The 27,086-nt window shown below is 45.5% G+C and overlaps 1 protein-coding gene across 4 annotated transcripts; it reads right to left on the reverse strand.

Annotated features, from left to right (window-relative positions):
• Nucleotides 1–7,250: 7,250 nt before the first annotated feature.
• LOC103713161 (E3 SUMO-protein ligase MMS21) lies at nucleotides 7,251–14,587 on the reverse strand. Of its 4 annotated transcripts, none has more exons than XR_005511483.1 (8): nucleotides 14,416–14,587; nucleotides 14,197–14,268; nucleotides 14,011–14,121; nucleotides 13,809–13,916; nucleotides 9,360–9,499; nucleotides 8,645–8,730; nucleotides 8,343–8,552; nucleotides 7,251–7,690 (listed from the first exon to the last, which is right to left on the reverse strand). XR_005511483.1 is itself a non-coding variant. In XM_039125540.1 (7 exons), exons 1-7 carry the CDS (start codon nucleotides 14,512–14,514, stop codon nucleotides 8,533–8,535), a joined length of 636 nt encoding a protein of 211 aa, XP_038981468.1. In that variant the 5' UTR covers nucleotides 14,515–14,587; the 3' UTR covers nucleotides 8,188–8,532. The 4 variants fall into 4 exon arrangements, 2 of the variants coding, with proteins under 2 accessions (XP_038981468.1, XP_038981467.1); XR_005511482.1 differs by having other exon boundaries at nucleotides 8,343–8,572; nucleotides 14,416–14,585; XM_039125540.1 differs by lacking the exon at nucleotides 7,251–7,690 and having other exon boundaries at nucleotides 8,188–8,552.
• Nucleotides 14,588–27,086: the final 12,499 nt, after the last annotated feature.

Below are 27,086 nucleotides of genomic sequence, written 5' to 3' on the forward strand. Positions count from 1 at the left end.
CATCAAATGCCAAAGGGTTTTCCAAAAGTAGCTCATGAATTTAACATCCCTATTACACAATAGATTTTGGAAGGCCATGGAGTCTAACGACTTTGTCAAAATAAAGTTTCATAATCCTATAAGCATCAAAAGTCTTAGAACAGAAAAAAAAATGAGCCATCTTAGAAAATTGGTCCACAACTACAAAAATGGAATCGTGTTTGGTGGAGGTATGTGGAAGCCCTAACACGAAATCCATACTAACATCTTGCTAGGGACAATCGAGAACGGGTAGTGGAGTGTAAAGATCAGTGTTCTTCTTACATTGTTTGGCTAGATGACATGTGCAACACTAACCGACAATTTTGGCCACGTCTCTCTTGAGACTCGGCCAGAAGAAACGTCTCTTCACCATTTCAATGGTTTTGTCTCTTCCGAAATGCCCAGACAGTCCTCCAGCATGTATTTTCCATACTAGGAAGTCTCTCAATGAGGTTCAGGAATACACAATCGGTCGGAACGAAAGAGATAATCATCTTGTAGGAAGAAATCATCTTGTTCTTTCTCTATTCCATCTCGTAAGGTCAGGTATACTTCACTAAAATCAGGATATGTGGTATATTGTTTTCTGATCCTTTCAAAACCAATTACTTCAGTGCTCATCACGGATAGGAGGAAGATCCGTCGACCGAGCGCATCAGCAGCTTTGTTTTCAACTCCGGCTTTATGTTTCAGAACAAAAGTATAGGCTTGCAGAAACTCGATCCATCGGCCATGTCGATGGTTCAGTTTCTTTTGGAAGTTGAGATACTTTAAAGCCTCATGGTCTAAGTACAAGATAAATTCTTGTGGTGGCAAATAGTGTCGCCAATGTCGCAAAGCTTGCACTACCGTATAGAATTCCTTATCATAGGTGGAATAACGCAACCTGTCATCGCTTAATTTTTTGCTAAAGAATGCGACAGGGTGACCTTCTTGGCTTAACACGCCATCTATGCCAACGCCAGAGAAATCACATGCGACCTTGAATACCTTCGTGAAATTAGAAAGACGCAAAATAGGAGCTTCGGTCATCCTTTTCTTAATTTCATTAAATGCTTGGGATGTCGACTTAGTCCAGATAAAGTTTCTTTGCTTCATGCAATCTATAATGGGAGACATTATTGAACTAAAATTTCTAATGAAGCGATGATAGAAAGTAGCCAAGCCATGAAAACTACGTACTTCTGCTAGAGTCTTGGGCTCAAGCCAATCGACTATCGCGCTTACTTTTTCCGGATCAACGGAGACACCCTTAGAAGAAACTATGAACCCTAAGAAAGTGACGTGATCGGTCAGGAAGGCACACTTCTTGGGGTTTGCAAAGAAGCTTTTTCTCCTAAGGACATCACAAACATACCTTAAGTGTGAGAGATGGAGCTCTTGAGTTTGACTATAGATGAGGATGTCATCAAAATATACAATAACAAATTTATTCAGAAAAGATCGAAAAATCTGTGTCATCATCCTCATAAAAGTACTAGGAGCATTAGTTAACCCGAACGGTATCACTACCATTCGTAGAGTCCATCCTTGGTCTTAAGGCAGTTTTCCATTCATCCCCAGGACGAACCCGAATCTGGTGGTATCCACTCTTTAGGTCGATCTTGGAAAAAACTGTAGCACTAGACATATAGTCTAAAAGGTTGTCCAGTCTAAGAATGGAAAAATGATACTTAACCATGATTTTATTGATAGCACGGCTATCGACGCACATCCTCCAAGAGCCATCTTTCTTGGGAGTAAGGAGTGCGGGTACAGCATAGGGGCTCAACCTCTCATGAATATACCCTCGGATGAGGAGTTCGTCAACTTGACGTTTCAGTTCAGTATGCTCGTTTGGGTTGAGCCTACGACGGGGAAGATTTGGCAAAGATGCCCCAGGAATGAGGTCAATTGCGTGATGGATATCATGCATCAGAGGAAGTGTATCTGGAAGATCCTTAGGAAAAACAAAGTGAAACTGGAAACAACTGCTGGTGGGTGCTCAAGATTCGACTCCACATTGATAACTCTAGCCATAAGGACGAACACAAGTGATTGGCTTTCGATATCTTTCATTACCTCTTTCGAAGTAATGATGTGAAGTGATTCATCTTTCCGTAGTGTAGCACTTTTTTTTCAGGGATGGGCTCTCTAGGAGGCAATGGGTTCAGTATAATTTTTCGACCCTGGAACATAAAGCTACACGAATTCGACCGTCCATGAAGTGTGACGTCCTTATCGCATAACCAAGGTCTCCCTCAAATGACTTGACTTACGTCCATCGGAATGCAGTCATACCAGATTTCATCTTTATAGTATAGGAATTGAATCGGGACGAGGCATCTTTCCGACACCGAGATGGACGTCTTATCTACCCAAGCTACCTTATATGGGTTGGGATGAGGGGTAGATTTCAGACCTAGGCAAAAAACAACTCCGGAAGCAATGGCATTGATGCAACTCCCGTTATCAAGTAGGATTTTGCACGTTTTACCATTGATCTTAATGAGCGTGTAAAACAGGAAGGTCCTACGCCAATCTTGCTCGGTCTTAGTCTAAGCTAGAGCACACCTAACCACCTGAAGCCTAGAGTTTTGGTCATTCCGATCAGTGGGCTCATTTTGGGGTTCAGCCGGGATAAACTCTAACCCAGTCTGTTCGTCTCTAAAGTCTTCTACAAAATCCTCGATGTTTGATTCATAGACTTCTTCGACACATTCAGTCTCCTGGATCCCAACTTCAAGTTCAGTCATTAGATAGGTCTTAGCATTACATTGGGATGCAATATGGCCAAATTTTTGGCACCTGAAACATTGGGTTTGGCTTCTTGAAGGAGGACTGGAACCTACTGTGCCTTTTCCTTTATCATTTGACGAATTTTGAACAGGCATCGGGGATGTTCTAGTCGGTGCTTGGCTAGAACCAGGCTTGTTAGGAGGGTTAGAAAAAGGCCTGGATTGCGGGAGATAATTTTGAATAGGTCAGGCTCCTGGGGCTATGGATCGAGAGACGGTACGCCTCACTATAGGGATCCATAAGAAACTATCCACATCTTGAGCCAACTGGTATGCTTGGCCAAGGATGGTAATCTCTTGAAGGATTAATTCTTTCTAGATCTCCTCGCGGAGTTTTGCCCGAAACTTAGAGAGGGTAATAGTCTCCTCTTCGATTACACCGCATCTCATATGAAACTTCTCAAATCGTGCAATGTAATCGGCAACGGTTGATGTCCCTTGAGTTAATTTTTGCCATCTATCCATAAGGCGTTGTCGGTAAGAGAATGGCAGATATTTCTCATTCAGCTTTTCTTTCATATCCTCCCAGATGGTGATATGAGGAAGCCTTTGGGTCTCACGCATATATTCAACATTATGCCAGTACCAGTGAGCTTGCCCAATAAGCTTCATTTTAGCGAATCGTACTTTTCTATCATCAGTCATTTCGTACCACTCAAAATAATTATCTATAGCTGCTCTCCAATCAAGATATACGCTTGGCTCTAGTTGACCGGCAAATATGGGGGTATCTACTCTTACGGTATGAAGTAGTCGTTCGTCAAGATCGCGCTGGTGATCAGGAGGATGTTGGTTCCTAGGAGGATGGAGAAGACCTACAAGTGGCATGGCCAAACCAAACTCAGGATAAGCTGCGATTGGGGTTGACGGTTCAGGAGTCCTAGGGTGTTGCACTAGAGCACGGATCTCTCGCTTGAATTCTTCATGGTTAGCTTGTAAGGCAGCGATTCGTTCCACAAGGTCTTGCAGAACTTTGGAATCCATTGTGGCTAAAGGGGTCTTAGAATGAGTGATGAGATACTCCCTACCACTACGAGTTGGCATGCAAGGACTATACTAGTTGATGGTATGACATGCAATGCTACTAATAACCCTAACTGACCAACTGTGATGCAGGACAACCTATTAATGCAACCTACTATGAATTCGGTAATCAGCAAATTTTCACAAAAGAAACTTAAAATTAAATGTTACCAATTTGTACTTCGGTTATTTCAGAATTAAAATATGAAATTAGTCACTATAAGAAGTTAGGTTGCAAGAATGTATTACGGTCGTTCTAATTCTAAAGTAATCTGATCGATGGATGTTGAGAAATATCCTGTCGCTAGGGTGCGCTAACTTAATATCTACATTTAGATGGTGATTAGGATGGGTGTAGTAATAGATGTTCTAGGTTTTGAAGTTTGACAGGAAAGTAAATTTTCAAAATACGACTGTCATACAAGAGAACTAGAACATAATTAGATAAACAAGTCCAAAAGAAAGAAGAACCTATTACTTGTGGTGGATGCAGTCAACCGGAAGCGTCCGTTATAGAGTATCGAGCGTGAAGTTGGCGTCGGGTGGAGCTAGCTGGAGCTGTGGACCTGGATCTGCAGCACAAGAGCTCTTGGGCTTCTGAAATGGACTAAAGAAGGTGCTGGATTGGGCTTGAAATAGGGCCTGCGGCCGATTGGGCTTGGGCCGGGCTAAAGTAAACGGCGCACGGGCCTGGACCAAGCCGTTCTGAGACCGCCTGGGCCTGGGCCGTGCTCAAGGGAGGTTGGCGCATGGGCCGGGTGGTGGGACTGGTCTTGCGGCCTGCTGAACACAAGCTGGGGTCAGGCTAGTCGGGCTTGGGTGTGGCCTGATGGCACCGCTCGGATGCTTCCTAGTCTCGGGTGAGAGGAGAAAGCCGGATGGAGCTCGGCGAAGGTGCGCTGCAGGTGGCCCACTCGGAGGAGACGGCGCTCGGAGGAGGCCTTGGCTGAAGGGGACGCTTGACGGGACTCGACAGCATTGGGGAAGGCTGGCCGGCGCGGCGACGCTGCTCGTCGGGGAGGGCGACAACGGCTCGGGGTGCTCGGAAGAGGCGGCAAAGTCGGAGGGCGCTCGGAGGTGGCGACGGCGGTCCCGACGGGTGGGTAGCGCGGCGGAAGAAGAAGCGGCGGCCGATCGGGACGACGAACAGAGGTAAGGGTTTTTTTTTGGATCGCGTGCAAGGCACGTGCTACCCTTTTTTTTCTTTTTTTTTGAACCTTTACGGGTTCGGGTTATCGGGTTCGGATTTTCGGTTGCAACCCGCTTCGATACCTGTTAGATCTAGCACGTGCCGATCACGTGAACTTTTTTTTTTGGATTTTGGACCCGGGCTACCGATTGTGGGTAACGGGTTTAGAACTTACCCGTTACCTTGACTTCGTCTTCAACTTTCCGACCGATTCTGGAGGGCGTGCCGGTCTCCTCGGCGGCAGCTGCGGAACGACTGACGGGGACGGTGATGGAGCTTGTGGCCACGACGCTGTGGTTGGCGGCGACAGGCAGCGGCCGATCGCGGCGGCGGGTGGCCTCTTCCTGTGTGCGGCAGCCGGCGGCTGCTACGGCGGGTCCGAGAGATAGAGTCGAAAGAAGAGCGGCGATGCTCTTTTTCTTTTTGGCAATGCGAGTTGCGCACGGCCCGTCAACACGCTCCGGCATTCGTGGTGCTTGGGGTGTAGCGTAGATCTCGTGCGCCCACCGGAATCCTGGAATCTGACGCTGCTCCGCCATACACCAGGGTGGCTCTTCTGTGGGCCGACGTTCTCCGACAGAAATTAGTGGTGCAGCGGCATTGTGAGGCGGTTCGGCGGTGCTGGCGGTGACTGATGGCAGCGGTGGGCTCACGTGCGATGATGGGGAAGAACCAGCCAACGAAGAACTGTTCTAGTTTTTTTTTTTTTTTTGGAGTACTGGTTCACTGCAGCCCAGAGAAGGAGTTGGTTTTGGCAACAAAGGCAAAACCAGGGAGCTCTGATACCAAGTTGATGCAGCACCGATCACGGAAAGGCTGCCGCAGCGATGTTGCGCGGATCCGAATAGAGATGGGCTGCTATGACGTGAAATCAGAGGAACGAGAAAGAAGGGAGGGAGGAGGAGGAGGGAAGAAAGAAGAGAGGAAGTAGGACTGAAAAGAAGAGAAGAGGGAGAAGAGAAGAGGAACAAAGAGGAGGAAGATAGAAGAGGGAGACATGGGGGAAAAGTTCTTAATCCTTCATTAACCCTAATCATCATAAAAGTTCCTTATAAATAGGGCCCAAATAAGAACAATTAAAATAGAACCCCCTTACACAAAATAATTTCCAATAAGCCCAAAATACACAAATAAAGTTCTACAATAATAAAACTGCAAACAAACCCAGAAATAAAAGAAAATAAAATGCAAATAAAATAGGGGACTAAACGAAAGGATGGTCAGCTCTGATGTCCCCATCAATATTTCTATTACCTAGCCACAAGGTTACACATTATAGATGCTGAAGAATTGTATGTGATAGAGGAAAAAATGGATCGTCCAGCCCACAATTAAAAGGCTGTTCAGTTTCGGCCAAGTAAACATTAACAACGATCGAATGAATCTTCATCTCGACCAAGGGCCAGCTCGCCCTCGGAAATCAGCCGAAAGCTTCACCAACTCCAGACGTTCGCCGACTAGCCCACGACATACGCTCCAACCCTCGAGCTCGGAGTGCTCTTCCGAGCACACTTTAGAACCCAGAAAACCAAGCTACTCATAGTATTAGCCGAGCCGACCTCGTCAAACGCATGACACGACTACTTAACGAGCTCGGCCTCGTCAACGACCACACCCATGTACGGGCCTACGCCCACCTACGTAGCCGTACTCCACCACACTATCGTGTCATGTCTCCATAACCGGCCAACGGTAGTCAGACGGCACCCTGACTACTTCGGCCATACCCTGCTGTGACTGTCAACGCCTTACCGTTCTCAAGAACGGACTGTACCGCACATCACCAACCTACCTGAGCTGCACGCTATCCGGCTCAGAGCCATACCCCCTCATGATGGGGACCGACAGTACTTTCGTCATCTGGGCCACTCCACCTAGGTTATAAATAGCTCGGTCAGATATTCTTAAGGGACCTTTTTGGCTGGATCAAATTTACCCACTCTAACTTGATCGTTGGAGGACCCTCACCGAGAGCACCGGTGAGGCTTTGTGCAGATCCGCGGCGGTCGCGCAGGAGGTGGCTCCCATCTTCCCATTTCCAGCATCGGCGGCTCGCTCGGCTCCACCAGCGTGGTCACCCTCGGGCCAGATTTGAACCACAACAGTATCCATAGCCAGAATTATGACCATTTCTTTGAGAGGACATTGTAGAAAACTTGAGAAAATTTTAGGTTAAACCTGATCAATAACTATGTCCCAAAATCTAAATATGTGTAGGCAGAGACCATCAACAAGTCACATGAACGACCTGAAAACCCTCAATGTGCAACATCCCATGGGAAGCTTATAGCTTGCATGGCATAGAGATACCTACCATTCACCCACGTGCACACAGATGTTCACGATTTCTGTACCACTGCCCGCTCAATTCCCGAGTTCTATGCGGCAGCTGGGCATTGGCTTAGACCATTCTCAAAGCACAACACCGATAGGAATAGAGTAGCAAGATTTAACCTTTTGCCTTCAGTTCCATCTTTCCATGGTTCCCACTTCATCTGAACCATAAACACTACAAACTACAGATTGAGTGACAACCAAGGTAAAACAATGTGCATCCAATACCAAAACACTCATCCCTACCAGCGTCATCTCCCACTTGATGCTATTGTAGTATTTCTTTTATTGATAATTGACACTCTTTTTGTATGAGGGTTTTCAAGCTTGTTGATCGTTCAAGTCCCTATGAGAGAAAAAGAGCAAAATATCATCAAAAAGGTTTTTTTTAAAAAATATATATACATGCTACTGAATAAGATAAGAAGTATGAGAATAGAGAAGAAAACAATGGGAATCGTAAGACAAGAAAAATATTCCATGAATGCATTGGTCCACTTAATTGTCGAGTCATACACTGAATGTCATGAGGTTCACTTATGTCTAGCATGTAACTTAGTCACATGCATACCGACATACCCATGCATGAGCAATCTCAGATACACAACTGGTGCATGCCAGCGTAGCAAAACTGTCCCCAGTGTGCACAAAAATCAATAACCCGCACACATCACTGTGATTTTTCTATATTTAATAACTAAAATGCCTAAATTGTACAACTAAAATGTTAAGCATGCTACTAACCCGTGCTCTAATAGCTTACAACACTTTCACTTTTTTATCATTATAAAATTTAAAATGATTTGATCCATTCTATAGAAGCAACTAAAAGAGATATTCATGTTCAGCTATAAAAAGACGTGTATATCATGATTAATGATTAACCACTTGGATCTCTGCATAGTTATCGCATCACAGATCCAGACATACAGGACAATTGTACAGCAAAAGTAGATCAAAATTTGAAAAAAAAAAGAAGAAGGAAAGACAGAAATTACCATACAAACAGCAATTGGATAGTGTCAGCATTTAAGATGCCATAATATTTTATGCAAATTCAGATTAATGTGCGCTCTTGGTGCCTCAATTCATTCATCATCAACTTCAGTGAAATCTTCCACCACCATAGGCTGTAATGTCACATTCTCTGTTGAGCGCATCTCCTCGATTTCAATGGAAAGCAAAGGGTCACAAACCACCCTTTCCGACTGCAAAATTTTGGGGCAGCCTGAGTAAAATAAATGTAGTGAGCCAACAACCACATATACAGAAGTTTATGAGAGAGAGATTAGTAATTTACCTGCAACTGGGCATCGAGGATGTGGTTTCTTCGTTCTTATGTAATGCAATATTGGATCTTTTTCATAAATGTGCTTGCAATCCATACTGAAATACCTCAAACAATAAGGTTCAGAATGATTATTGGCATTTTTAAATCTATAATGTGTATAATCCACATGCATTCTCATTTTTAACTGTATTTCCAACAGTTTCAAGGTGGTGATATCAAGCTATCCATCAACTAGAACATGAAATAAGAGAGTGAGCATATGTAATAGAATTTACCTTGTCAAACTATGCCATATCATGTTAGCAGAGAAACCCATAAAATCTCTAGGACTTGGAAGTAGGAGAAAAATGGAACAAGTAGTTTAAATAAATTTATGATGCAATAAACATAATCTTAGAGGTATTGAAAGATTCTTTGTTCATCATAGTTAATCACCCGCAACAGTTGAATCCAGTATGCAGGTGTTCACATGACTGCTCTCATTAAATACTTCAAATCTAACATATATTATATGGTTTGACAAATTAAAACTTCAAATTTCTAAAGCATTTTTGCTCAGTATAGAACTTACAATTTCATCCTTTAGTGGTCGATCAGTGATAAAAATTAATGACAACTAGGTCAAGCTGTATTTGCATGCACATGAGTGAGTGGAGCTATCTCAGTTAATAGCAGTATCAAGATTTCAAAGCAGGCAAGGTTAAGAAACAGTGAAATACTTTACCAGCGAACTGGACTTTGCAATTCAATAACAGGCTTTCCAGTTAATGGGCATGTGATATTAAGTAGATTAGTCTGTGTACTGGTCATAATGATATCTTCCTGCTCTTCCCCAGGCATTGGTTGACCTGCATGATGAACATTCTGTAGAAAGTAACATAGTTAATTACAACACACTGTCTTGAAACTAACAGATTTCGTATTTTTTGTGATAGCAGATATTATTGTACACTTGTAGCAGCATGGAATCCAAGAATTTCGATTACATGTGGTTCATAAATCAGGGATTCAATTTGTTATTAAAGGTAAAAATATTATAGCTTTCCTGGATATAAAACCCATTGCTTGATCTCTAGGAGCATGAATTGCATAGCCAAGTTGACACATCACACTGCTATACATTAGCATGATTCATGATGCCCAGTTCAGCTATTCAAAAAAAAAAAAAAATAGATGCAGCTAGTTGAAGCCTACCATTACATGAGATTGCAAGTTTTGTTAAATGATCTACCAAAGAAATTGAAATGTTTAACTGGCCAAACTTATTGCTCAAGCAAATAAGCATTAACAAAACATGAGAATCAAATCTATAATGAATGAAATCATACTAAAAGAAAATCAAGGGAACAGCAAAAACAAATGGATGAAAGAGCAGGAATCTGTGTGAATGATCAAAGAAGAAAGCAAAACTAGAGCACATGGGTTGAACGTGAACATATGTCCCTGGCATTTATTGACCAAAAAGAGAAGCTCTGGCCTACCAAAACCTAAACTTCTTGTTACTGGGTAGTAACAATCATTAGTTGAGCAACAAAATCCTCCGTAGTTATCCAAGTCCTAATTAAAGAGAGAAAAAAAAGACTGAAGGCAATTTATACTGTAATGTAAAGGTCACAGATGATGCATCACAAGGAAAAAAAAAAGACTGATTATATTATAATGTAAAAATCACAGCTGATGCATCAGCCTTTTGGGGGGAAGGAGGGGGGAAGGGGGTTAAGGAATCAGAGAAGTAGGATGCACCACCTAAACATAGGTATCTGACCAACCAGTCAGTGATATACCCTCTTTAAGTGTATATGCATAGGCTCATAGCAGCTTACAGGGGTGGCAAGGATCTGTTCCACCACATCAATATATCTCTGCTTAACTTTTTCGAAAAATAAAAAGTTATATACATAGATATTACTTTAGTCAGTTTAAAGACATGCTCTTAAAGGCTGATGTTTCTCCATCTCACTTATCTACTGGTACAGTTAACTTGGTAAAATTTTGCTTCCTTGACCACTGATGACAACTCAGATAGCTACAATATTTAGTTTAAATTTTTCACTAATATCTATCTGATCCCATAAAACAATACAAGTTATTCCACCCACTAAAACATGAAATACCTATTCACACCTCATTAGCACTTATTGACAAGTTGGGTGTTCTGCAGTTTTACTCTCTTCAAGACTGTTAGGTTTTCAGACACTCGTTTTCCAAGCTTCAGTCCAACATCCCTCCATTTAATTGCACTTGCTTCATCACCATCAACGCTTATTTGATCACAAAAGGCCATAAATAGTTCCATTGTCACTAATGACAACTCTACAAAATTTGGTGATTTTTGTCGTCACAGACATGAACATCTTTTATGCTGCTTCAACACCTCTCTCTAAACTACTCTCTCAAGATTGTCAGGAGGACGGGAAATGGGCTCGGGCCTGGACAGCTTCAGGTCAAGCTTTGGGTTTGGCCCAAGAAGAATCAAGTCAGTCTTAGGCTTGAAATCCAATCCCGAAAAAGTTCTGGTCCAAGCTCAAATCTAGCCTCGGTTAGATCTTGGCCCAACTTGAAGCCCGAGTCCGACAATGACCCAATCTAGGCCCAGCTCAAAGCTCGAGCTTGAAATTGGGCTTGATCCAAGCTTGAAAATAAGCCCATTTCACCTCGACCATTCTCCTCTTTCCCACTCTTGATCTCTTCCCCTTCTCTCCTCTCTCTCCCTCTTGATCTCTTCCCCTTCTCTCCTCTCTCCCTCCGGATCTCTCTCCTCTCTCTCCAGTCCTTCCTGATCTCTCACCCTTTTATTCTCTCTCCTGATCTCATCTCTCCCAATCAGGCTTTGGGTTGAGTGCGGCTATGGGATCAGGTCAGGCTTGGGCCACAATTTTGAAAAAAAAAAAATCAAGCCTTTGCCCAACCTGAATCCTGAAATTTTTCTTTTTAGGCCAGGCCCCGGCTGCATAAAAACCCAACCCGGTCCGGCCTAGCACTAATCATTGGTGCACTTGCTTTCCATATTACCTTTCAAATAACCACTCATTACTCAAAGTGTATACTTGTTTCTGCAATTCCACTTGGTCTCCCATTGTATCTAACTTCTTCATGATGTTCCCTTGACTGAAGCTCATTTCGATACATCACTATTATAACTATCTCATTGCACCTTGGATGATGATAGTGTTAACTGTTACTTATCTCCATGTTTTGAAATTATTTAAAACACAAGCATTCTATCTCACAACCCAAAACAAAGATTTAGGGTTGTTTGATCCTACCAATCCATCATACAGAACCAAGATGAAACCAGTCATATCTAAAAGAGTTGACAAGAATGTTAGCTAATGTGGCCCTATAAATTAATTAGAACAGATTTTTCTTGTTTTCAAATTCTGATTTTTCTTGTGCAAATTTACTTATTCAGATGATTACGTAATTGTAGCGTGAGTTGTTCACTCTCGTCCGTTCGATCTAAGGATTCTTAAAGGAAGATGAATGACGGCATAGATGGAGCATTCTAATTTATTTCTTCCCAATATCTGGCTTGATTACTTTACAATGGGTGGAGCATCACCAATATTAATTTCTTAGCATTTAGGTCCCACCCAAGGTTTGCAATCTCAATATCGGACCCTGTAACGATACCCAACCGATACACCTCGTACCGAATGTCAGTGCGCTGCTGACCTTTGGTACCAAATTTCTTAGTATAGGGGCATACCAAATCCTGATGGTACCCTTCTAGTACAACACAATATTGCCTCATGCAATACAATACAGTATGGTATAACAAATCATTGCCCCACCCTTGGTAGTCTTCATTGGAAAAACATATTTACTTATGTTGTGGATGAGGTTTTTTGTAAAAGCTTTTGACCTTATTGAAGGGGATGCATTTAGAAATATCAAGCCCAAGGCTCACATAACTCATGTCAGATGACACATGCAGTTCCTATCCTTTCTAGAGACCAATCCTCTTCTTCTTCCTGCTGATGGAGGAGGACCACCTCTCCTTCACCACCTCATCTTCATGTGGTAGGCAAGGCTGCTCCTCCTCACCTTCACCACCAAAATGCAACTTTAAATAGGTTTAGATGTTTGGCTTTTCTCTCTATTACTGGCTTTCTCTCCACTTTGACAGGGTCTCTCTCCATTCCCATCAAAGAGAAAGCTGTCCATAAGTGATCAAGTCAGGTTCTTCAAGGCATTCAAGGTTTTTCTTACGCATGCCTGATATAATTATTTGCTTCTAGTTTACAAACAAGTAGAGGAATTATAAATCATAGAATTCTGTTTTGAGGTGCCTAGTTCATTAATTTGACGTCTAGAAGATGAAAAAGATGTCAAAAAAATGTCATATCTCCTACAAAGAAATTATAAAATTAGTTGTGATTGGTACTAATTATGATGATAGATATTATCAATTGCTATTCACAATTCCATATCTTGATAATGTTGGTAAATTGACATTTAAAAAAGAAAGAGAAATAGTTATCTGCATTAGATGCAATCAAGAGCATATTATACTTGCAATCAAGGAAAATGGTCAGCAGATACTTGAAGAAAATTTCACTAAAGCCACCTTCTGTAGCCTCCATTTGGTCTCCCAAGTAAGAGTAATTATAAGACTGCCTGCTACTAAAACAGCTTTTGTTGGCAAAAGTTAACCCATATAGTGACACTATCAGCGCCCTTTGAGGAATAAGGATCATGAAAATGCTATGCATTTTATTTGGCTAGGGAGTTTGGCATTCCAGTGCAGCAAAATGTCAAAAAAGGATAATATAACTTTCTTAAAGGGACCAAGTGTGTTAGTTATCTAGGATGCAACCCAACCATTTTTCATGTATGTCTTTACTGATCCCAAATCAAATGGATAGAAAACTCAAATTCTCTTAGCAACCTACGACCTAATGTGAATTCTTTTAGTTTCATTATCACCAATCTTCTGCTACATCAAACTTTCCCAAATATGTTGGTAAAAGATGGAAAATAATGTGAAAACAGCAACACATAGCTATTGCTCCAAACAAATACCATCCCGGAGTTTTGAATTTCATTACAAAAATTGCAAAATTTAACTCTGATATTAGCACTGACAAAATGGCAGATTTAGATATGACAACAAAAAACCTCTGCAGGAAAGAACTGAGAAATTCCAGACAAAAAAGTTCAGAAAATATACCCAGATGGCTTCCTTGAACTGCCGATAGAGTGGATTATTTGGTGAAAATGGCGATGTTTCCTTCAGCTTAGCAACCTCATCCTCCAACAACTTCTTGAAATGGGTGGGCTGTAATTTATCAAACCAGATGAAACATATTGCAAATAAAAACAAAATATTTGACATCAAATTAAATCACATACCGACAAAAAAAGAGGCTGACCTGATCTGAAGGCTGATACAAGCTCCGTATGGATTGGATCGCCTCGGAGAAGTAGGTGCAGTCATTGTACGCCTCCAGAAGCTCCAAGACTGTGGCTTCCAATTCCTTCACCTGCTTTGCCACCCAGAAGTGAAGGATCGAGATGGAGAGGAGGATCTATTGTTTTGCAGCTAAACTAATCGTTACCTTGTCGGATTGCTGGTCCTTCTCGAGGTCCACCGCGATGCCCTTGATCATGGCCAGGGATTTTCGGATATCCTGGCACGAGGGAAGAAAAGAATTAGGCCTGAGAGCGGTTTAGGGTTTACAGTTTAGTGATTGGTTTGTAGAATCTAGGGTTTTGGTAAAGTGTTTGGGGTTTAGGGCTTGCAGACTGGATTCTTGAGCTTAGGGTTTAATCTATACCACGATGAGGGATTGGTTGTCGGACGCGAGGTTGGAGACGGCCGTGGCGATTCTCCCGGCGGCGGAACTATGCGCGCGAGGAGCCGACGTGGAGGCCATCCCCTCTCTCTCTCTCTCTCTCTCTCTCTCTCTCTGGAGCTAGAGATGGAGGGAAAGGGAAGGAGGGAGTCGTTCGGAGGGGGGGGGAATTGAATCGGACTGGCACGTGCGATTCGTGCGATTGCACGTGTAATGTACGAGACTTCCAGACGAGACGAGGCCACGTGCTCTGCATAGTTCTAAGACCGGACACAGGTTGTATCTTTCGTGCGAATGGAGGATTCCCTTCCTTCAGGAGAATCCACCATTGGATCACGCACCAAACAGATCCCAATAGTGAACTCCATTATTCATCCGCTTGCATAGATCTCAAAGTGAGCAATAGATGATCAAATGGTGCATTCGCTAGAAGAAAGGCGAATCCTTGTTTCGTGCAAAAGATGCAACCCGGCGCCTTTAAAACCCCCTACACTTCCGTAGAGTTTTGTATTTTTTGGGTACAACCTATAAACTAATGTCGACCATCTGATCTTGATCAGATAACAAAGAAGAGTAAGTCTACCAACCATGGTCGCGCTATCCACGTACCATGCACTGATAGCATATATGGCATTGGAGTGCAGGTTTTCTAGCACTTTTTCTCTTGAAATAGAGTTTTTTTTTTACCTGAATACCCTCCTAAATAACAAATTAGTATAAATATTCTTTCAAATTTGATATTTATATGTATACCCTTATAAAACACTTGTTCTGCTATTTTTTTTATCTTCATTGTTGCATATGTATCTGTTGTGGTTCAAATCTGGCCCGAGGGAGCCGCCGGTGTGGAAAGGGGAAGACGGGAGCCACCTCTTGCGCAACGGCCGCGAACCTGCACAAAACCTCACCGGTGTTTCTAGTGAGGGCCCTCCGACAATCAAGTTAGAGTGGATAAATTTGGTCCAGCCCCAAGGTCCCTTAGAAATTACCAGACTGAGCTATTTATAGTCTCGGTGGAGAGACCTAGGTGGCGGAGGTACTGTCAGTCCTCATCATGAGAGGGCGTGGCTCTGAGCCAGATGGCACGCAGCTCAGGCTGGCCGGTGACGTGCGGTACAACCCGTTCTTAAGAACGGTAAGGTGTTGACAGTCACAGTAGGGTATGGCCAGAGTAGTCAAGGTGTCGTCTGACTACTGATGGTCGGTTATGGAGACATGACACGGTAGTGTGGTGAAGTACGGCCACGTAGGTGGGCGTAGGCCCGCACATGGGTGTAGTCATTGGCGAAGCCGAGCTCGTGAAGTAGTCGCATCATGCGTTTGACGAGGTCGGCTTGGCAGATGCTGGGAGTAGTGCGGCTTCCCGGGTTCCGATATGTGCTCGATGAAGCACTTCGAACTCGAGGGTCGGGGCGTGCTGCTGGAGTGGGCGCCCCGAGCTTAGCCGGTGCGGGTCGGCGATTATTTGGAGGTACCCCGAACTTGGTCGGGGGAGTCGGCGAATATCTGGAGGTGGTGGAGCTTTCGACGGAGTTCCGAGGACGAGCTGGCCCTGGGCCGAAGTGAAGATTTAGCCGATCATCGTTGATGTTTACCGGGCCGAAACTGGGCGGCCTTTTGGTTGTGGGCTGGACGATCCATTTTTCCCTCTATCATTTGCCCTCCACTTCCGAGGCCGAGCAACCTGGTAGCTCGGATGATGGAAGTAGTCAGACTCCTGATCGTCCAGCGCTTCAGTTACATAAGCAAAAAGAAGCGCATACCGAACTGGATACGCTTCGGCGCACTTCTTGGCCGAGAGCTTGACGTCGGACTTGGGACGTCCGAGCTACTAAATTTTCTAGGATGGAATTTACCATAGAAATTTTCCAGGGTTCCACGTGGGTGTTTCTTTCTAGAGAGTTATTGGATCGGGACGAGGAGGGTTTCAACCATTAATTCCCTATTCCCCGAAGCATTTCATCTGGCGGAACATGAGGAGTCGGCCATTAATGCTTCCTTCTCCGAAACATCTCATTCGGTGGAAGGTGGGAGGTCAATCATCAATATTTCGAGCTACGGAGCATCCTCCATAATGATCAGCATTTAGTGAGGCGATTCGGAGAGATTTGTTGAGGTCGTCTTAGGGCTTGCTACATGGTGAATCCCAGGTCGTATGATTATTTAGGTTGCCTGATCGGAGCCGCTGCAGAGGCCTATATAAGGCCTGAAGAAGGGGTCGTAGGGTCGTTGCTTGACCCTCCCCCTGTTCCTGATCTTCTTTCCTCAGCCGTCGTTGCCGGGGTGTTGGAGCTTTCTTCCGGGCATTCTTGGGAGCTCTCGGCTAGCTTTTGCGCCACCTGTTGGTTTCTCTTCCGGGAGTCATTCTCTTTCCTCACCCGTCCGCCTATTTCCAGCGAGCTTTTGGGTAGGCATTTTATCCCTTCTTTCGGTCGCTCGGAGAGTCTTTCGTCTTCCTCCTCCTTTTTCCTTTAATCTTAAAACTAGGGCAATGGACTCGCCGACGATGGCATCGATGTTCGATGTAAGTCCATCGCGAGCTCCGGCTTCTTTCGATGTGGAAGAGGTTGAACTTGAGGTGGGCCCGAGCCCATAAGGAACGGGCTCGCTCATGACCGACGAGGATATAGGCTCGGTTCGAGCCCGATTCTTCATTCCTCCGGAGTTCGTACTTGAACTCCCGGACCTCGGAAGCTGAGTCACCAACCCACCCAGCGGTTGGGTCGGGGTGTACGTAGATACACTCCAAGCAGGGCTGAGATTTTCTCTGCATGAGTTTGTGGGTGAGCTTCTGATAGCGTATGGCTTGGTGCCTGCGCAACTTGCCCCGAATTCATGGAGGTTGATCATCGGCTTTCTCGCCCTCTGCCTGGCACACGGCTTCTCCCCATTGGTGAATGTCTTCGGGAGTTGCTTTATATTAAAAGGCAACCCTGTAGATAAAGGGCAGTGGTACTTCTCCCCTTGAGGAGGCCGCAAGCTGTTTGGGGGCCTGCCCACTTCCATCCACAGATGGAAGGATAATTTTTTCTACATCTCCTCCGAGCGGTCGTGGGGATTTAATCTGATCTGGAGCTTCCGCTGGCCTCGGTGAATAATAGGCTCCCGCAGTTGTCGCAGTCTGAGCAGAAAACCTTAGATAGTTTGCTCAGACTGAAAGAGACTCCTCGGCTCCCCGACCTGCTCAGCGAGGAGACCTTGGTGAATCTTGGCTTGAATCCGGCTCATCCCGAGGGTAAGAGTAATTTGACTTTTCCTTCTTTCCTTTTTATGTTGAGGATGCTGACAAGACTTTTTATCTTCAGATATCGCAGGGATGATTTTCAACACCAAGACATTGATGGCCACATATAGGAGGAAGAGGGCTGCCCCCGAAAGGGTCCATCTTGAGGGGAGGCCGAAGAAGGCAAGAGTCGCTTCCGGCCTCAAGATCGAGCAGGAAGAGCCGAGGTTGCTGCCCCTTTTCTGGCCGGGCCTAGCCGAGGGCCCGTAGGAGAGGCCGAGGTGCCCCAGTCGACGACTGGGGGAGATCTTCCCACCCAGGCGATGATCGCTCCTACCGACCAAGTCCCGGAGATCGCCGCGATAACTCAGCCGTCTGGCCCGGCGTGGGTCTGGGACTTCAGCCCCCCCCCCCCCCACGGTCTTATTGTGCGCCGGGGCTGTGACTTTCTCCGAAGCTTCGGCTTTGGCGAGGATTGAAACAATGTTTTTCGAGTCCGGCGGGGAGCCATCACAGTGCATACCTGAGGGCGATTCGGCCCTCATATCTGAAGAGGTCGCTTACGGGCTTGTGCACAGCATCATGCTTCCGCACGACCGTGCATTGATGGAGGACGACCTTGGCGACCTCGTCCACCATGTCTACTCAGCGAGCATACGGGTAAGCGATGTCACCCTTCTGTCTTTTTTGTTTCTTTTGTGGATGTTTAACTTTTGCTGATACTTCTCTTTATGTGCCAGTCTCTTCATGTAGTCGACGTGTTGATGTCCAACATGCTCACCGACCGGGAGGAGCTGAAGGCGCTCCAGTTAAGAACGGAGTGTGCCGAGCTCCAAGGACAAGAGGTTGAAGGTCGAGCGGCGTCCGCTGCGCAGCGTCAGCAGGAAGCCGAGGATCGGGCGATAGTCGTCGAGCAGCAGCGGCATGAAGCCAAAGAGAGAGCTGCTGCCGCCGCACAACGGCTTCGGAAGACCAAGAAGAAGGTGCGTGCTTCCGAGGCCGTAATAAAGGATAAGCTAGCTTAGATCCAAGCTATGGAGGCTGAGCATTCTCAGGCTCGCTCCTCCTCGGCGAGCCATATTTCTGAGCTCGAGGCTGCTCTAGCCCGCCTTCAGGGCGAGGCGGAAAAGCGGGAGCTAAAGATTGGGCGGCTCGAGGGCTTGGTGGTATCGTCCGCCTGCGAGGCCGTCGAGAAATTTCGTCAGTCGGGGGAGTATATCGCCGAACTGGCGGAAGGGGCTGTTGCTGCCATGGTCCAGGATTTTGACAATTGTCGTCTCCAAGTCCAGCAGTTTTGCCCTGGAGTCAACCTCAGCGGCCTTGAACCGAACCTGGATGGGGCTGCTGAGAAGGAAGAGGATGCTGCCGAAGCCATTGGCGAGGCCAGGCCGGAGATTGCCCCCGAAACTGCCAACGGGGTGGAATCATCAGTCGTTCCTAACGCCAACGCTGGAGCTGAAGCCACCGAAGTAGGCGGGGACGGTACTCCCGAGGTTACAACTGAGCCGGAGGCCGTAGCCGACACTAATGTGGAGGTCGGCCATGTCGACTGATTTTTATTCTTATTCTTGTAAGGCTGGCCGTTTAGGCCCTTTATAATTCTCCCGACCATGAGGTCGGGTACTCTTGTATTCGGCCTTCGGCCTTCTCTGTCAGTAAAATCCTTTTTTTTAACAAGTTTTTTGAGTTTGTTCCGCTTCATGCTCGTATATCAAGATCCGAATTATGTAACCCAGACCCGGGCCCGTCTCATATAGCATGGGTTGCACTTAGTACTTGTAGGGATCTCCGGGCTCGGTAAACCCCTAATTTAAAAATAAACCTCATGTGAGGCGAGCTCGTAGTTCTTCATTTAACAGCGCGGGCCGCTTTAAGCCTTGCCCAGGAGAGCGAAAGATAAACAATCGTAAATTATCTTAAGGATAGAAGCTTGTCTGGGGGCTCTGGTTAAATCAGGTGCATAGGTGAGTTCGGGGACAAGCATCCTTCTGTAAGCAGGAATCCGCTCGAGGGCCGAGGCCAACTCGAGACTCAGAAATCCACCCGAGGGGCCGAAGCTACCTCAGAAATAATAAATTCGGAGATAAGCATCTACCCGAATGTAGAAATCCACTCGAGGGGCCGAGGCCACCTCGAGACTTAGAAATCCACCCAATGGGCCGAAGCCACCTTGGAAATAATAAGTTCGAGGATAAGCATCTACCCGAACGTAGAAATCTACTCGAGGGGCCGAAGCCACCTTGAGACTTAAAAATCCATCTAAGGGGCCGAAGCCACCTCGGGAATAATAAGTTCGGGGATAAGCGTCTACCCGAACGTAGAAATCTACTCGAGGGGCCGAAGCCACCTTGAGACTTAGAAATCCACCCGAGGGGCCGAAGCCACCTCGAGATTTAGAAATCTACCCGAGGGGCCGAAGCTACCTCAGAAATAATAAGTTTAGGGATAAGCATCTACCCGAACGTAGAAATCCATTCGAGGGGTCAAAGCCACCTTGAGACTTAAAAATCCACCCGTGGGGCCGAAGCCACCTCGGAAATAATAAGTTCGGGGATAAACATTTACTCGAACGTCTTGCGGATGAGGGAGCCCTTCCTTGGATCCCCGTTGATGCCGCAAGGCATCCTGAGCCTAGCTCAAAGGATGACTATGTAAATGCCCCCCTCCCTACTCAGATTAAGGGCGAACTCGTAGAATCTTGCGGACGGGGGTGCTCTTCCTTGGCTCCCTGTTGACGCCGCAGGGCACCCCGAGCCGAGCTTCAAGGGTGACTTTGTAGATGCCTCCCACTCAGATTAGGGGCGAACTCGTAGAATCCTGTGGATGGGGGTGCTCTTCCTTGACTCCCCATTGATGCTGCAGGGCACCCCAAGCCGAGCTCAAAGGATGACTTTGTAGATGCCCCTCGCTCAGATCAGGGGCGAACTCGTAGAATCCTGCGGACGAGGGTGCTCTTCCTTGGCTTTCCGTTGACGCCGTAAGGCATCCCAAGCCGAGCTCAAAGGGTGACTTTGTAGATGCCCCCCGCTCAGATCAGGGACGAATTCGTAGAATCCTGCGGACGAGGGTGCTCTTCCTTGGCTTTCCGTTGACGTCGTAAGGCATCCCGAGCCGAGCTCAAAGGGTGACTTTGCAGATGCCCCCCACTCAGATCAGGGGCGAACTCGTAGAATCCTACGGATGGGGGTGCTCTTCCTTGCCTCCTTGTTGACGCCACAGGGCACCTCGAGCCAAACTCAAAGGGTGACTTTGTCGATGGCACCTGCAGTTGTGAGACCCTCAAGCCCTCGCTAAATTCTGCAGGGCGCCCTAAGGCAAGCTCTGGGGGCGATTTTATAAAGTCGTTGGCATCCGACTTGCACTTATCGAGCGTGCGTCGAGCTTCCTAGGGTACTTCAGAGACGCCTTGGGAGAATTTCGGAAGATAACTTCATTAGATTACGGTCTAAGGGAGAAAGCCCTGACCTGAAGGAGGCTAAGGTCATTCCTTGGGGGAGTAATTTACATCTGGGGTCACCAGCCTTGGGCTAGTGAGTGCGGCCTCTTCTCGGCCCCTTGGGGCCAGGGCGGCATCAATGTAAGACTCATAGGCGGGGTATTGGTAGTGCCCGCACCAGGGCATCTGTCATTGGGTTTGTCAGATGGTTCCAAAATCTGCCCATCAAGCTCTGCTCTGTTGGTTGACCCGCTAACGAATCGGCTCAGATAGCCTCGGCAGATGATCACCTCGATCTTATCATGGAGCTGATAGCAATCCTCCGTGTCGTGGTCGTGATCTCTATGGAAGCAACAGTACTTGCCTAAGTGCTTCCGCGACTTGGATAATCGCATCTTCGGAGGAGATTGGAGGTAGCCGCAACCCTCAATTTTCGTAAGGATCTCGGCCCGGGAGGATGTAAGAGGAGTATACTCCTCAAAACTTCGATGGGAGAGATGTCTCCCAGATCTTCAAGGGGACCTGTTCCTCGATCGATAACACTCCTCGCGGAGTTCCGCGATCTGATCCCAAAGCATTTGGATTTGTCGCCCCGCTTCCTCGACCTTCTTGTCGAGTTCGGTGGTTGACAAAACTCTAGCCGGATGAAGGGTTTAGATAACCACGGCCAGGGTTTGGACTTGCTGGGCGAGCAGGTAAAATTGCTCTGGCTGGATTTTAGAGGTTTGGTCTGCCGGAACGTGTGATGCAGGAGGTGGACCTTGGAAAGAGAAGTCGGGTACTATCTCCCGACTGCTCGACGCATTTGAGGCCCCTTAGCTCATTATCCTTGTGATCACGACTCAGGCTCTTCCTCTAGCGCCAAAAATATTGTGGTTCAAATCTGGTCCGAGGGTGACCACGCCAATGGAGCCGAGGGAGCCGCCGTTGTGGAAAGGGGAAGACGGGAGCCACCTCCTGCGCAACGGCCGCGAACCTGCACAAAGCCTCACCGGTGTTTCCGGTGAGGGCCCTCCAACGATCAAGTTAGAGTGGATAAATTTGGTCCAGCCCCAAGGTCCCTTAGAAATTACCTGATCGAGCTATTTATAGTCTCGATGGAGAAGCCCAAATGGCGGAGGTACTGTCAATCCTCATCATGAGGGGGCGTGGCTCTGAGCCAGATGGCGCGCAGCTCAGGCTGGCTGGTGACATGCGGTACAACCCGTTCTTAAGAATGGTAGGGTGTTGACAGTCACAGTAGGGTATGGCCGGAGTAGTCAAGGTATCGTCTGACTGCTGATGGCCGGTTATAGAGACATGACATGGTAGTGTGGTGAAGTACGACCACGTAGGTAGGCGTAGGCCCACACATGGGCGTGGTCGTTGGCGAGGCTGAGCTCGTGAAGTAGTCGCGTCGTGCGTTTGACGAGGTCGGCTTGGCGGATGCTGGAAGTAGCTCGGCTTTTCAGGTTCCGAGATGTGCTCGGTGGAGCACTCCGAACTCGAGGGTCGGAGCGCGCTGCTGGAGTAGGCACCTCGAGCTTAGCTGGGGCGGGTCGGCAATTATCTGGAGGTACCCAGAACTTGGTCGGGGGAGTCGGCGAATATCTGGAGGTGGTGGAGCTTTCGGCGGAGTTCCGAGGATGAGCTGGCCCTGGGCTGAAGTGAAGATTCAGCCGATCATCGTTGATGTTTACCAGGCCGAAACTAGGGGTGGCAATCGGGTCGGGTCGGGTCATAAACGGGTCGGATCATATGCAGGTCGGGTCAGAAAATCATAAACATGAATCCGACCTGTTTATTAAATAGGTCAGAAATTACAACCTGAACCTGTCATGTTTAATAAACAGGTAATCCGACCTAACCCATTTAACCTGTTTAATAAACAAGTATCCTGTTTGCCCAACCCGACCCAACCTGTTTAACCTGTTTACCCAATCCAACCCGTTTAACATGTTTAGACCTATTTAACCTGCCCAACCCGACCTGTTTAACCTGTTTAGACCTGTTTAACTAGACCAACCCAAACTGTTTAACCTGCCCAACCCGACCCGTTTAACTTATTTGGATCTGTATAATCTATTTTTTAGTGCTTCAACATCTATATAGTCAAGCCCTATTTTCTCTGCCGGTAGAAGACATAATCAAGCATTAGTCTAACCAAGAAGAGTTAGACTATTATTGAATAAAAATAAAAACAATCAAGATGAATTTCCTTTTGCTCGGCAATCTCCAGATGAATCTCAAGGGAAGAAGGGAGGAACACAAAAAAGAAAGAGAAGAAGAGAGAAAAAGTCAAGGGAAGAAGAAAAGATGGACCCGTCGAGCCGCCGCGGTAGAGCAGAGGACCCGTCGAGCCGCCGCGGTCGCCGTCGATGGGGAGACCGAAGTTGCCAGCACGAGGGAGGAGAGGGCTCGGGAGGCGGAGGTTCGGAGGAGAGGGCTCGGGAGGCGAAGAATCCAGAGGAGAGGAGAGGGGAGAGACTCGAGAGAGACACTAAGGGAGGGAAATCTCTTCCTATAAGACCGAGTCCCTTATTTCGATCCGAGACCCCAACCCTAGATTGGAGAGGAGGAGCAGGAAAGGGAAGAAGAAGAAGGAGAAGAAGAGGGAGGAGGAGGGGCCCGAGGCGGGGATGGAGTGGGAGGCCGATTGGCCAAGGAAGAGCCTGGGCGGCGGCGGCGGGGTGATGCTGGAGGGCTACGTCGAGGCGGCAGAGGGAGTCGACCAGGGGTCGGGCGGGGGCGATAGGGTGGTGGGGAGAACGAAGAGCCTGAGTGCCTGACGGACCTGGAGGAGTTGAAGGGGTGCTTGGATTTGGGGTTCGGGTTCAGCTACGAGGAGATTCCCGAGCTCTGCAATACTCTCCCAGGCCAGGGAATAGAGCTCGGGCGGCGCACACAGGCACAAACATGACAAACCCTAACCCTAACTAAGGAGAAGCGAGAACTGAGAAGTCGTGTGGGCCGAGGCGGGGAGTTGGGCCGAGGCAAAGAAAACGGGCTGAGTCGCTGAGGCGGGGAGTTGGGCCGGCCCTAGGCTTTTTGGGTTGTGGCCTTAATATATCAGCCCAACAGTTAAACGGGTTAAACAGGTTAAACGGGTCAGACATCTAAAATTCATATCCGACCCAATTAATAAACAGGTTAAACGGGTCAACCTGTTTACGACCCGAACCTGTTTAGGCCAAACCCAAATCTGTTTATGGCGGGTCGAACATGGGTTGGGTTGGCGGGTCGGGTCGTAATTTTAAAATTTTATTTTATTTTTAATTAAAATAAATATGGTTTTTATTAATGGTGTTAGAAGAACCGTTATATTAGAAGCATTTGTGTAAAAACAGTGTTTTATGAGGGTGTAGAAATAAATATGAATTTGAAGAAGGTATTTCTACAAATTTAAATTTTTAGGAGAGTATTTATGCAAAAAAAATTCTAAATAAAATTCTTTTGGTCCGGTGAAGGCATGCCCATAAATTTATTATGCGGAAATAAAACCGCATAGAAACGAATATACAGACATGAGTACCTCAGATTGGCTTAGGTACGGATGTACAAGATATTCGTCTCTTCCAATACCGCACCAACATGCAGAAGCCCATGCAGCCGCGTAAAAAATATAAAAAGACATCTTTCATTTGATTCAAAAAAAAGAAGGGGAGAAAATATGGTCAACGAAAAAGTAAAGAGATGCTTTTTATTTGGTTGGAGTTTTTAAAAAAGAGAGATGGAAAAGTAGTATTACCGAAGGAATATGATTCTCACGTTTCATGAAAAAGTCTTTTCCATGTAAAACATGGGAAAGCTACTTTCCGATGAGCTGAAAATCGAAACATTTTTATTTTTTTTCCAAAAAAGCCCTTCAACATTAAAGAGGCATTAAAGACCTAATTTTTATTAAGGGTATAATAGAAATTACACATAACTTTTCCAGAAAAATAGATAGTCAACCAAACATAAATACTCTGAAAATCTATCACTTTCCCATGATCAACCAAACATGCCAAAAATACTTTCTCAGGCATCCTCTTTCCAGAAATTTGCTTCTGAGGAATCATATTCCTATGAGATAAAATTCTTCCCGCGAACCAAGCCAACCCTAAATGGGAAGAACAAATGCCTACACATCTGCAGCTTTAACCCAGCCGGTCTGGCCCGATCCGCATGGCTAGGCCGGACGGTCGGGCCAGGTCGATCTGAATACTGTTCTTGTTACAAATGAATTTCGACCCATAGAAAAATACATTGACCTCGACCAGCTCAATCCAAAACTAAATAAATAAATAAATAAAATATTATATTAATATTTATATCCATTAGTATAAAATTTTTCATTCATCCATTTATATATATTAATATTTATTTTTTATTGCAACCTCACGGCGATCTTCTTCGATCTCTACCTTGGAAGGGGATCAACCCATTCCCTACATTGATCAAGTTGGCCTGAGATTGGATCCCAAGAAGAAGTTCAAGCTCGGGTCGAACCTAGCAGAGCACAAGCTTAGGTCAGGCCATTATAACAATTTTGGAAGGATCTATTAAAAAGTGGATATTTGAAAAATGGCCATTATCGGTCAGTTATCTTAATATAATGACTGTTATTTATCATCCATACATATATTTTCCGAGTAAAAGGTGAAAGAAAAGGTGCAACATATGATGCTTTAATAACTTGAAATCGTGGATGTTATGGCAAAGCAACCGGCTTCCCATATAGTGCATAATGCTATTATTGAAACCTTGATCCTCTCTAGCAAACTCCTCCGCTCCCACTTTGTCCAAGAGGTATTGGTGATGCTCTTGGTCTTCGAATATTTGTTTATACGATCAAGTTGATAGAATGGAATGCAATTATCTCTATTTATGCAAAGGGTGGTAGCAAAGCACAGCATATGTTTCGATTAAATGCTGAGAGACAGCTTCAAGGTTGAGATGACATCTTTTAGAACCCAAGGCGAATTCATTTAGCAATATAATCATAATGGAAATATCTGATTTGACATTAATCTAACTAAAAAAAGTAAATTATAAAAAAAATTCGAGATTAGGAGTAAATTATACTTACATCCATAGTTTGAAAAACCTACGCTTATGACTCTGAAGTTTATTTTATCTAACGTTTTAACTCATAACTAAAAAGAATGTTAGCCAAATCGTTAACTCAAATGAGACATAAATGCTACATCAGCAAAAAAAAAAAAAGAAGACCAAACTAGTTTTAAGTGATATAACTCCACTCAAGGAGGAGGACAGTCGTGAGGCGCCATGCGTCTGGAGCTTAATCTTGATGAACCATCAGAAAAGAGAGAAAAAAGTAATATAGGTGTCTCAAGCAAGTGGATGCCTCTAAAATTTTCTACTACAGGAAACTAGCATTAAAAGTTTAGTCACTTGAGCTAGCTTATCCATAATCCAAGCCAGGTAATGTAACCACAACTGATGCACCCTCCAAAAAAAGTTCTCATGCACATACTAATTTGGATTCTTTTGATGACAGGCTATCAGAACTATCATAGTTCGATATGTAGATAAAAGAATTCTCACCCATAGCAACAATGTTAAAGAATCATATCTATGGTTGGAAAAGATGCTCGTTGCTAGATGCCGCTTGGAAAAGAAGCTTATCATTAGTCGCTCGTCACGAAGAGACGCTTGTGGTAAGATGGCAAAGCGAAAAAAAATTCCAGCTGCTCAATCTCGAAGAGAAGAAGGCTCTTGAAGATGAAAGACTTCGAAGAGATCCGGAGGTCGAAAAAATAAAAGAGGAACCTCATTTTTTTATAGGGGTAATTTTATTTTTCTACAATAGATAAATGGTTTCACAAATGCTGTCAATTTGACTGGGTGTAAGTCTAGATTTTATAAAATATTGGGTGTATGTGTAACAAATGCAAATCTTAAGGGGTTTTGTAATTTATTCATACGTCAGTAAATAGCTGTTATCTCACATAAGATTATTTTGGTTATTTTTAAAAATTCTAATGTGGCATTTGGATTCTAGTAGAAGTT

The sequence above is a fragment of the Phoenix dactylifera genome, chromosome 4 (genome assembly GCF_009389715.1).
Source record: "Phoenix dactylifera cultivar Barhee BC4 chromosome 4, palm_55x_up_171113_PBpolish2nd_filt_p, whole genome shotgun sequence".
Classification (NCBI taxonomy): domain Eukaryota; kingdom Viridiplantae; phylum Streptophyta; class Magnoliopsida; order Arecales; family Arecaceae; genus Phoenix; species Phoenix dactylifera.